At 37.0% G+C, this 13314-nt stretch overlaps 1 protein-coding gene across 3 annotated transcripts in view; it reads right to left on the bottom strand.

The window, feature by feature from the left end:
* Positions 1-13314, bottom strand: part of HHIP (hedgehog interacting protein) — a 141754-nt gene that overhangs the window by 124115 nt on the left and 4325 nt on the right. For all 3 annotated transcript variants that reach the window (XM_007496276.3, XM_007496277.3, XM_001367162.4), the window contains exons 2-3: positions 10229-10424; positions 665-821 (exon numbers count right to left, since the gene is read on the bottom strand). In XM_007496276.3, the coding sequence (XP_007496338.1) occupies positions 665-821; positions 10229-10424 (353 nt within the window). The remainder of the gene's footprint in view (positions 1-664; positions 822-10228; positions 10425-13314) is intronic.

Here is a 13314-nt window from a genome sequence, read left to right as displayed (position 1 = left end):
AACCAGTCAGTTTTTTTTTGAGGGGGATGGAGGGAATGAATAGAGATGCAAAACCTCACACATTTTTCAAGCCATAGTGTTTGGAGACTAGTGTTTGGAGGGTGGTGAAAGGCTACTTACTGTACAGAGTCACAATATGACAGGTAAACAGATTTTACAAAGAGGAGCCAAGTAGTTTTATATCAGAATGCAGAATAAAGGGGATGTTAGCAAAGTTATCCTAAATGTAGTTTAAAGTTTCTCTAAGTAACCAGGTTTAATTTTTTCCAGCAATCATCACATTAGCTTTATTTGCAAAATTAAAACTTATTTTAAAAGTATCAGAGAAAACTATCTTGACAAAGAAATGATTTGTTAATCAGAAATAAATTCCACTGGATATTTCAATAATGAAACTTAAGTATAAAACTAGAATCATGGAATATATATATATATATATATATATGAATCAGAGAGAAGTCAAGCTTAGAGCAAATGATTAGTAACCTAAATATTAAAAAGGCATTTACACTAATGTGATTTTTAAGAAAGCAAACTAGCAGAAGAAAGAAACATCTGGAGGACACAGCTGCTGAGCATAAGCACAGACTGAGTTGATTCACTGTCAAAACCACAAAGATTTGTCAGTTTTTTTTTAGATTAAACAGCATTTATCTTTATGAACCTGCTGATCTCGTCCACTTTGTCATATTCTTCCATCTGGTCCAAATAGTTAGATGTTGGGCCTCTCACTTGTTTTCTTGGAAAATCTGGAAAGCACAACCCACCATCTTTTCTTGCGTAGTAAAAGCAAAATTCATCAGCTGCAGTTTGAAGGAAACCTTTGAAGTAAATGTAAAAAGAGATCATGAGAAATATTTAGTGCTATTTTGAAAGCATTTGAATTTTCACATGTATTCTGAGTAGAAAATTAAACTTCACTTAAACAGAGCTCACAAAAATTTTGACCAATAGAGAATATGCTGAGAGGAAAAAACACCATCATCCAGCAAAAAAGCACCTTTTGTAATTTATTGTCCTATCAGGAATTGTAATTGTATTGCAGATAAGCTGGGAGACTCCTATGTGGAAATCTGGGAAGCTTTCCCTCCCTCCCCGCTCTGTTAACTTGCTGCAAGTTGCCATTGCAACACAACAAGCTGAGAATTTTTCTGAAGCTGTGAAGAGGTTAAATGACTTATCTTGGGTGAGACATTAAGTGTCTGAAATGGGATTTGAACCCAGGTCATCTTGACCACAAAGCCAGTACACTATTCTCTATCTCATGCTACCTTTAAGAATGACAGTAAAGGGGGGGGGTGCAGCTGGGTGGCTCAGTGGATTGAGAGTCAGGCCTAGAGACAGGAGGTCCTAGGTTCAAATCTGGCCTCGGACACTTCCCAGTTGTGTGACCCTGGGCAAGTCACTTAACCCCCATTGCTTAGCCCTCATCTGCCTTGGAGCCAGTACACAGTATTGACTCCAAGATGGAAGGTAAGTGTTTAAAAAAAAAAGAATGACAGTAAAGGGATTGGGGATATAGACCCTAAAGGAACATCATAGTGCAAACATCAGCAGCATGGAAATAGGTTCTGATCAAGGACACATGTGATACCCAGTGAAATTGCACATTGGCAATGGGAAGGGCGGGGGGGAGGGGAAGGAGGAATAGAATATGATTTTTGTAACCAAGGAATAATGTTTGAAATTGACCAAATAAAATTAAAATAATTAAAATAAAAAAAGAATGACGGTAAAGGGGACAGCTGGATGGCTCAGTGGATAGAGAGCCAGAGCTAGAATCAGGATGTTCTGGGTTCAAATTTGGCCTCAGACACTGCCTACCTGTGTGATCAAATGATTGATCAAATGATCAAATCCCATTGCCTAGTCTTTACTGCTGTTCTGTCTTAGAACTGATACATAGATTTGACTCTAAGAAGGTAAGGGTTTAAAGAAAAAGAATGACAATAAAATTGAAATGATAATAAGGGGGATATTTGGAAAGAATTTGGAAAGAATCTTATGAACAAGAATTTGATGTGAATCCTGTAAATATGCTAGAACATCTTTCTGATCCCTTCCAATGGGAAGTATGAACTTTTCTGACATGACTTCTTTCCATTTGATAGCTTCTCAAGAGGAAATACACATATCAAATCAAGATTTTGGAATATAAAATCTTTCTCAAATCTTGACTTATAGGTTGTATTCCGATCTGTTCTACTTGTGACAATTTAGGATAAGATGATCTAAAAAGAAAAACCTCAACCAAACCAATCTTGTCTCATTACCTGGTTATGAGGAATGGCTGTGCTTTCCTTTGCTATGATGAACTGAACCAAGCTGATGTAGTAGATGGGGCATTGATTGGACTTTGATTCAAGAAGATCTGAGTCCAGCTCTCACCTCAGCCACTTACTCACTAGGCAACTCTGGGCAAATCATTTCACCTCCCTGTGTGCTAACTTTATCATTGGTAGAATGAAGAAGTCAAACTGATTGGCCTCTAAGGAACCTTCCGGGTCTAAATCCACGATCAATAACAAGGGGGTAGAGCTACCATTTCTAAGTATGTAAATCCACATTAGTGCTTTGCATGCAGCAGGTGCTTAAATGGTTGAATTTTTCATTGAATCTCTCTACCACACCATTTAGTTTTCTGCTTATTAGTAAAACAAAGTATAATAATTAGGGATTTGCATAGAAAAATTATGATTATCATTTCAAGGTAGTTATTCCCTAAAATGATCTTATAGCCCAAGTTGCTATTACTGTTATTTTATGGTTGAGATAAAAGGCAAGAAAAGTCCAATACGACATAACCTAGTAACTGCTGGAATGATTAGGTGGCAAATCCTTGGCACAACTATCATCAACATCATTTCTAGCTCTACGGACAAAAAGCATGTTCCACCTCCAGAATGGAATATATGTCTCCCCTGACTGGAATTTAAAGGTCTTTATAAGCCTTCCATCTTGCTGGTCTTCTGACAGTAACCTTTCCCACCTTCACACACTTGCCTTACTTATAGTCCCTCCACCATAGCATTCTATCTCTTTGCCTTTGCACTGGCTGGCTGTCCCCCATGCCTTGAATGCTCTGCTCTCTCACCTCTGCCTTCCTGCTTTTCCTAACTATCCTCAAGACTCTCTCTAGGCCCACGTTTTGTGGTGGACTCTTGCAGTTCTCTCAGTTGCTAATGCCTTGCTTTTCTAGATGACCTTTTAACTGCTCTACATATTTCACATGAACCTAACTTTTTACATGCTATCCACTCCCGTAAGAGTGTTAGCACCTTGGGACAAGGACTGTTTTTGCTTTTCTCTGTAATCTCGGTGCTGAATAAATGCTTCTTGGCCAACTGACTAAAATGCTTAGGACAGCCATGATACCCTGGCTTTTTACAGAGGTTTTCTTGATCATCAAATGCACTACACGACCAAAAAAAAAGCAAACTCTTAATGGAAAATGGGAAAACAGAGGTTTTTGTTTTAACTTGTCAGATGCCAATCAACATATAATATACAGAAAGGAATATCATAATATAATATGAGGAAACAATATATGGAACATAATTTGGAGTATCAAAAATTCGGTTACCTTTTTTATAGTATGAGAAAGAGGTTTTGGCAAAACTTTCTTTAACTTTAGTTAATGAGGTTTTATTTTTGTTTGGAATGACACTTTCTACCATTTCACATTAAGGAAAGCCAGGAGGTAGTAGAAAACATTGTTTTAAGATGTATTAGCCATAAAACAAAATACAATTAGATGTAAGAACTTAGCATGTCTAGCATCTCATTTCAGATTTTGATAATGACTTTGCAAAATGGCTTGGCAGCATTATTTTAGACACTTGCCCATTCTAGGTGAAAGACTCCTACTAACTGGGCTGAAGAGGAGATGTGCTTTACTTTGAGTGGTTTTTAGGGATGCTTTTAGAATGAAGAAGTTGAGCTCAGTCAAGCTGGGTTTACCAATGGAATAAGTATTTTCTGCCCCAAAGCAGATATGAGCCTACTAGGTTACTGAGTCTGATTCTTTTGTGACATCAGTCCCCTGATATCATAGGTTATTCTTAGAATTTGAAAAAAAAATCTTGCCCCGGGCTCTCTTGGTTATGGGATGCAATAGATAGATCCTTCCCAGTCTCTGAAATGTGCACTCACTGGAGATTTCCAACTAGATGACTGACTTGGAACTGGCATTTGGGAAAAAGGCAAGAGAGCAGATGTCTGGGTGGGGGAAGGGAAAAAGTAGGAATGACAGCTGGGGAGGGTGCTTTCTGGGAGGGGTAAAGCAGCTGAGAGGAGGTTAACTCTTTTGTGAAGGAAGAGAGGGATTAGTAAGTGGGAGAAGTCTGAGAGATGAGGCAGATCTCAGGTTGATAGAATCATAGTTTCAAAACTGGAAGGGACCTTAGTCCTTCAAGATTGTTTACCAAAATTATCCTCCTTCTCTAGACTTTAAGTGTTAAATATATAATTCAAAAATACCCAAGGGAATGTAAGTAATTCTCTTCCAGGAAAAAGGGGAAGAACCTGAGTTGATAGCTCATGTGCAGACTTTCAGCTCTGTGGTGGGGCTGGGATTAACATTTGGATGCCCATGCCTGGTTCCTATCATCTTTGAAGTAAATAACTCCAGGTAGAGATATTTTTGTACAAATGTCAAGAATCTTGGACTACTTGCACACTATGAATACATTTATGATTGAGTATGTAAGTTATCAGGGCTCTCTATAGTAGACTAATGGAAATTTTTGCTTTAAGTTGTGGGCTCACAAAGAGAAATTCAAAGTGTGATTCATAAGAAAGCTAGAATTTGCTTTTATGAAAATATTCTTGTTTATAGTCCTGCATTACCGTCTGCAAACAGAGACCATTTAAAGGGGACAATTAATGAACAATGCTGGTGGCTGGTTCCAATTTATATGGAACTAGCAAGAAACAATTGTGAGGAAATGAGAAATAATTTTCAAATGGAAGATCTGAAGATTAATGGGTCTAAACTCATAAATTTCTTTCCAAGGCTTTGGAGGCATCATGCCTCTTAGACAAATTGGAAAAAAAAAACACAGAATTCTAATACTTAATTCCTTCTGGAGCTTTTATGAACTTGAGAAGTCTGATAATAGAAATATGGTGGTATCTGAAAGATCTGACATCATAAAGGGCATTTTCATAAAGAGGGAAATTTTAGATTGAAGTCTCTTCTAATAACTAGTTTAATTGTGATTCTTAAAGGAAATTGGCTTTGTGGTAGGCAGGGGTGAATTAAATCCCTTTGGTTGCAAGATCACCCACAGGGGGAAACAGAATTCTTCCAAGGCATCACATTCTTATTGGTGGATGGGGAAGAAATAATTTACCAAATGGTACCCTTATGCTTGAAGGAGTAAGGGGCGAGTATTTTTACTGCCAAAAAGTGTTTTGCTCACCCTGGATCAGCATAATAAGATCAGGTCCACTAATGATGACCATATGCTGATTACTCTTCCAGCTGCATATTTTTAGCCCAGATGTCTTATCAAATGCCCTTGACCTATAACTAATAATGCTCTCAAATCATGAACACAATCCTACTGTATCCTTAGGCATTCTCTAAAACTCGGATCTGTAAAATAAATGCCATTGCTGGAATCTTGAACTCTAGCCTTTCTTTCAACATTGATTCCACAGAAAACTTGCTTTCCTCATTATCTGAGCTGTTTCTGTACTCAAGAAGAAGAAGCAAAACATCCACAGCCTGTTAGGCAGCCATTCAAGTGGGTTTTCTGGTACAAGATTTACATGGATCTCTCCACTCTGAACACTTTTACCTGGTCACCTTTTGATTAACCAGACACATTTGTCATATGGTTAGAGATCAGAGGCTGCTTATTGCCATGGCCCTGAGGGGAAACTAACTGCTATCAAACCTATGAAGTACCATGCTGCAACCAATTGTGCTATCTAGCCCATGTCATAAACATAATGGCTTATAGTGAAAAAAATAACAGTGTAAATCCTAAAAAATAATGAAACAGAAGGCAAAGCACTCTGACAGACTATCTCTTATTAATATCCCACCATCTTAAAGGCTTTACTCTAGCATTTAATGAATAAGCAACTTACTTGTGCTCATTCAAGGAAAGGAATTAATCGGTATCATGGTATAGTTGAAAAGGGAAAAATATTTTAAATGAAAGGCTATAAAAATTGAACTGCTTTTGGAGTCAGAGGAGATTGGCTACATGACTTACTCCTTCTGTAGCCCTGAGCAAGTCCCTAATCTCTGAGCCTCAGTTTCCTCTTCATGAAAATGGGAAGGTTGGACTCTATAACCTATGTTCTCTCTAGCAGTATGATTCTGTGATATAGAGTTTGAATACTGATACTAATGTTTAGAAAATGGGTGACCTTTGGTAAGTCCTTGAAACTGAAAATCCTATGACCTCTTTATTTTTACATGAAGCTAGATTTTTCCCCCTAATTTTAAAAACTATTTTAAATTTTAAATTAAAAAAAATTTTTTTAAACTATTCCCTGGGTGTAAATAAGGTATGCCTGGATCCTGGCTACCTTACTTATTAGCTGTGTGCTCCAGAGGCCACATCAGACTGTGGGCCTCAGTCTTCTCATTTGTAAGATAAGGATGTGGGAGTCAATGACCTGCATGAACTCTTTAGGCCAACTTACTCCTTGGGAATAATTTGGAAAACCAAGCATCTTCCATGCATATTTTTGTTTTCCCTCTCTTGGAAGTGATTGCATTATAATTGTGAAAACACTCTGCATTGGAGTTATGGATTTACTAATGTGAAACTATTCTCCAGGGCTCTGAACCAGCAGCTACAGCTATATGTCCTCATCTTTCCCCTTTTCTGCAATAAATTCTCTCATTTAAAGATGTGGGAAGATGTTTCTTGAGAGAGAGGGAAGCCAAGCCAGTTCCAATTGCCAAGCTGAAATTGGTTAGCCCTCAAATAAGAAAGAAAATTCCGTGCATTGAATTTATCATGAGCAATTGAAGCTATGGGGTGTTTAATTCTTTTGATGTTTCATTATATTCTTTTTAAAAAGCTATCTTCTGAATATTCCACCTTTCTTTGGCAATTATAGGTAGTCTGGAGGAGTGGATATAGAGTGAGCTCTGGAAAGGAAAACCTGGACCCAAGGCTTGTCTTTGACATATAGATACAAATCACTGAAACCCACCTCCCTAGCCCCACCCCCACTGGCTAACATTGATCTCAGAGATAGAACAGTTGCTAATCTGTATTACTGAATTACAGAATCACTGAGAGTTCTATCTGGATTACTGGACAGTCATTGGGAGTTCCTTCTACATATAAAATAACAAGTTCAGATTGTACTAGCATCACTCCCTTCCCTCCGTAATCAGCAATTTCCCTCTCAAAAAGATTCTTGGGGTTAATTTCCTTTCAGCTTTATTGACTTTTAAAGTATTAAACTTTTAATGCTTCTTAATGGAACATTGTAATTTTTTTTGTCATCCAAATGATGAATTGGCTTTATTAAAAGATATAAACAAGAGTATGGTGCTGGTCTAGTTCCTGAGTGAATAATGAAAAGAAAAACATTTATTTCCTCACAATCATGATCTGTGTGACCCTGGGCAAGTAATTCCATCTCTGTGAGCCTCAGTTTCTTCATCTGTAAGACAAGAGAGTTAGACTCAATAGCCTCTAAGACCCCTTCCAACTTTAAAGCAATTATCCTATGATTTGAAGTGATAAACGTTTTCCTCTTTCCTTTAGAAGAGGAAAAGCTGATCATGATATAGACTTGTGGGGGAACAAAACCCTAAAAGAACATTCTACATTTCCTGTTGATATTTCTTTTGTTTGTTTGCTTTTTAAAGAAGTCTAGGCATTCTAATGGTCTCAGTGTCATTCAGTCTGTTTTATATGTTTGCAGTACATGAGTAAGTCATGAAAATGGAATTAAATAATAAAAAAAAGGTTTGCGATAATCAAAATCAAAATAAAAAGAGGTTTATGAATACAGTTTTGGACATATCCAGAGTGAGAATTTGCTTGGCTCTACTATGGCTACCTGTTCTAAAGGCTTTTTTTTTAATTGATGGGGAAGGAAAGAGAAAAGAAATGACTTAATTTAAATAAAAATGAAAAAACCCTCAAGCAGTTCCTGATTCTAATAATCTGTGTGATCTGGGAAGCAGGGATTGGGGGAGGGGACAGGGTATTCCCAGCACTTTCTACTTGGAGGCAATCTTAATCCGTGTGCAGTGTTTCTGCTGACCAACAAATCAATGGAGCTCATTGGGGATAATTAATGCAATATCTTTCTGTTATTACAGTCCACTTTCAGAACGCGTATTTGGAATGATTATTAGCATCTGATTGATGGAGGAAAGGCGCCTATTGGAGTCGGTGCTAAAGCATGCAGGCTGCTCTGTCCAGCACGAAAGTTATGCTTTCATCTGGTTATCTTTCAAGGCAACCTGGGTGGTCACAAAAAGCACTTGACATCTTGATGCACTTCAGCGGTTTTACATATACACAAACTTTGTAGAAAAATAAATTTGTCATTCGTCACCACATATGTTGATCTGGGGAGTGAGGGTCCTGCAGCTCAGGCTCCTGTGCCCTGTTGCTCACTCTTTCTCCAAAGGGGCTTCCCTTGGGAAGTTAAAATCACTCCCACCATGGGCTATAAAGCAACCTGGTCTTCTCCCCAGAGGCATCGCTGCCCTCCTTTGCCCTCCCGCTCTTGGACTCAGAGATGTAAATGTTAAGTGGGATCCTGATTTCTGGGCTGCCTGCCTCCAAGCTAGCCTAGGAAAGGTGAACCTCCAGAGCTTCCAGCTTGGACCCAGCATTTCTGATATCTAATCTGTTCCTTCTTCTCAGCAGGCAGTCTTGGCAGTTACGACCTAGTCTGCTGTGCTTTGGGGAATGTGATAAGGAGCAAGAAACAGCTGGCTTAAGAGAGCCTCAGAAACATCTCTGCAGTTTATAAAGACAATAATAATATTTTCCCATTTGAATGAGTTTAGAGACATGTTAAACCACACCAAAGGGAACAAGCAACTCTATTCCAAATGTTTTCTCAAGTCAGTAAGAGAGCATTACAACCCTTCTCTCTTCATCCCCTACCCGCCCCCTTACCGAAAGCACCCAAAACTCATAAACTGGAGAGCCGTTTTTTAAAAGGAACAGAGTGTACCCTAATTATTTAAAAGTCCTTCTCTAATCTCTCTCACACAATTCTGGAGTTTTAAAAAATAATATTTTAATCTCATAAATAGTGGGTTGTTTCCTGTGACTTTAGCTAACTGGCCAAAATGTCCCCTAGGAGATGCTAATCCAGTCTTCAGAGATGATGTCTGTTCTACCTATTGTAGCAAAAGGAAATGTTGCCATTTTCAATGGAGGAGTCTTTCAAGGCCCTACGAGTCAGGCTGTGGATAGTAAGTGCCTCACACTTAATGAGGGGGATCATGGATTTGGAGCTGAAGGGACCTAAGCAATCATGTGGTCCAATCCCCTCATTTTGCAGAAGAGGAAACTGAGATTTAGAGACATAAAATGAATTGTCCAAGGTCACAGGAGTAGTAAGTGGCAGACAAACGAAAGCCTGGGATTGGAAGTTCTTAGTAATTGGGCAGAAAGGTGACTACATATTTTTTCTCTTGATATTCATTATCAGGAACACCCCAAATTCCCCCTCCCTTCTTCACTAGGAATTGCTTTTGAACCTAAAATTTATACTGAAGAGTACCTAGATCTTGTTCAAAAATAAGATTTAAGTTTTTCAACCCCTTTCAACTAGTTATTGGAGTACATGTTTTGTTCTGCCTTTCAAAGAAAGAACGGAAGAGAAATACTTTTTCTTTGGCTTACATATTCTTTTTAACAGCAGATTCCCCCCCCCTATTTTATCTGTTCTACCAAAGTTGGAGGACAACCCTTCAGCTTGGCAAAGGGGAAAAATGTCTTGGGGACAGATTATGAGGAAGTCAATCTGTCCGGCATGAAAAATTTGCCATTTGTAATCTGAAGTAGCTAATAAGCCGACCCTAAGAAGAGCATGCCAAAAATATTCAGAAGTTTGAATAATGCCAATTCATTATTTGGCTGGCCAAAATGTATAATCATGCTATACCATTCAAATCTTGACAGCCTAAAAGGAATAAGAATAAGATAGGGAAAATACATCTTTTGAAGGTCAGAGAAATCTTCTGCAAACCATCTCAACATCCGGCAGTGGCTTTTACCTGGAATGTGGCCTCTACATGTGTAATAGAATTCTTTGCAATAATCTTCGCACAGCAAGGGCAATGCTAGCTCCCTTTCAGAAGCTTCTACTCTCTCCGGTGAATGGAATAGATTCTGAGAATGTGGTGAGCAGTGGGCACATCTGATTTCCTCCAGAAGTTTCACACATTCTGTGTTGTTGGTAACAGAAAATATCTGTAAAACATAAATTGGAAATAAATTCATGATCTCTTTCTCATCCTCCTGGAAAAGCTGCTTTGTAACACCACCAGAAGAAAAGCAATTCTCAACCAGCTCATTTATCAGGAACAAGGTTTTCATGAGAAGTAACATGGTGTGGAGAATAGAGAGCTCATCTGGAAGTTGGAAAGATCTGTGTTCAAATCTTGCCTCTAGTGAATACTGGCTGACCAAGGTCAAATCACTCAATCTCTCCAATACTCAATTTCCTCTTTAGTAAAAAGGGGACAGTGATAGAGATAGAACCTTCCTCACAGGGTAGTTGTTTAGGCTTCAGTAAGATGATATCTGTTCAATACTTTATAAACTTTAAAGCCCTAGATAAATGCCAGTTATTATTACAACACAGAAAACCTGGATATCTAGTTGGTGTGATGCTTACCCATACCAATAAAAATACTGGGGTATTTGCCTATGGTTCCTTTACTTGTGAAACATTAGGGACTCATTTAAATATTTTAATACCTATGACTATCAGTCACTCAAACACACACATTGAATGACTATCCAAAAACAAAACAGACTATTTAGGCCTATCACATACATACATTTTAAGCTCTAGATTGATTTTTCTCCTGAAGTTCCTGATATAAATTAATCAATTTTAGATCCTTTGGGTGCTTGATTGATTTTTCTTCTAGGGTCATTTACATGTATCTCTTGGCAGCTGACATTTTCCTATTATAGAATACCTTATAGTGAATTAAATTCCTTGACATATATATTTCATTTGATTCATATATTATAGTGGTACATAAGGGAAAAAAAGCTTCCCAATAAAAGAAAAGGTAATAACAACACTTCTCATTCCCACCAGAATAATAGCTTAAGCTTTTAGATATAGTTTTTATTGATCATTATATCTTAAATCTGGAAACAATTTTATATTTTTATCAGAACTATGATCTACCTAAGCAACTAACCTATGAATGGATTATAAAGTTATAGATTATGTTACATATTTCTCCAGACAACGGTACATATTTTTAAACATAATATTTTGGGGTTTTCTTGTGAGAAATGTATTTGATTTATTTTTTTCCTCTTTTCATTTTTTTGCCACTGAAAAACACTTAATAAACAAAGTGGGGTGTCCATAACAGTTTTAACTTATTCAAATTGATATTAGAAACTCCTTTGAACAAATCCAGTGAGTGATACAACCACAACAGAAATATTTGAAATATCAGGGAGATCAACACTGTCCAAACTCAAGCATCAATACCACTATTAAAAAAATCCTTCTGTGAACTGGAAAATCATTTTAATATTCTTTGGCTTATTTACTAAAGAAAATTTGAAGACCATTTATACTAGACTTATGCCTACATTTCTATATAAATATGAACACTTTTAATTATATGATGTTTTTCAAAATCAATTTTAAAAGCTTTTTTTTTAGGGAAAGAATCAATAAACAGTTACCAACTTATTCTTTTTTTCATTTGTAACTAGATGCTCTAATTTGAATAAGTAAGGATGCTCCTATTTTTAAAAGTAACAATATTCCAGTTTATATGAGAATTTGCATCTAAAAGGGCAAGGGATTTGTTTTAGCTGAATATATAAATGTGCTGCAATTTTAATAAAACAGAATTATATCCAGAGAACTCCAAATGAAATGATTCCATTTGGTGAAAAAAGGAAATAAAATTCATAATTGATTATAAATATTCAAGATTAACTATATAAAAATGGTGATATAGTTGAAATGAAAAATTCCAATAGAAACAACCCCAATGGATGGAGAAAGAAATTAGATTAGTGATTTATTGTAAATCTCTGCTTCTATCCAGAAGTCGATTAACCCAAATCATTTTAGATTTTTGCTCACTTTACATGACAAGTGGTTAAGTGGTTAAGATTTTCAAAAAAGAAACATATACAAGACACTTCGAATTTGCATTCCAAGAATTTTTAGAATGTCTTCGATTGTGCATACTTTGCCAGACACCACCAGATCTATGCAATATTCTATTTTTTCCATCTCTGTAGCCTATCCAGTGATTATCATTGAAGCAAAGCATTGAGAGGAAGAGCGTTAAAAGAAAATAAAGGCACCTCTTTGGCTTTGTGGGAAATGGGTGCTTAATTACATCTGATTTCATGTAGTATATGCATACTTCCATTTTTAATAACTGAAACAAAACCCTGCCAGCTGCCATCCGGAGGGAGCTTGATTTTAGTGCTGGAAGAATTTGGTCCTTTACAATTTTTGGAATGTGCCTTGGCCACAAAATAACCCATCAAAAGATTAAGGAACGGGATTCAATAAATTATCTGAAATCAAGTACAATATTATTCTTTATTAAGTTTCATGCTGTTCCAACACAGCAGGATGGTAACATTTTGCTCTGTGTGAGGTCCGCAGTGTAAATACCTATCTGAAGATAGATAGAGCCATCATTCTAGCTTAAGTTTCAATGAACCAGTGGTCTTACTGAAGTCAATTAAACTGACTTAGCCCAAAGCTCAAACACTGTTTTGGACAGATGAGTATGGGTGTGGGCAGGGTATTTTGTCTTCTTTAATAGCACAGACACAAATACACATACATGCACACATTTCCTTTCTTGATTGGAAAAAGAAAAGTTATATCCAAAGCCACTGATGACAGTGGCCTAAAGTGGAACTTTGGAAAACATGTAAAACTTGGAAAGGTTCTTATAGCATGCTTAGTAATGATTATGCTTGCTGCTGACTAATTTATAACATCTGGAAGGTCATCCTTTAATCTCTAGCCACATGAAAGTAAAACTCATTGAAGAAAAGGGAAGCAAAATACTGGAATCCGCACAGAAAAGTGTGGCCCACCAGGAAAACTTATCAACAAACAGTAAAAATC

This window comes from Monodelphis domestica, chromosome 6 (genome assembly GCF_027887165.1).
Source record: "Monodelphis domestica isolate mMonDom1 chromosome 6, mMonDom1.pri, whole genome shotgun sequence".
In the NCBI taxonomy this organism is placed as follows: Eukaryota; Metazoa; Chordata; class Mammalia; order Didelphimorphia; family Didelphidae; genus Monodelphis; species Monodelphis domestica.
The sequence above is the reverse complement of the archived record's forward strand: the minus strand, read 5'-3'. Positions and strand labels throughout refer to the sequence as shown.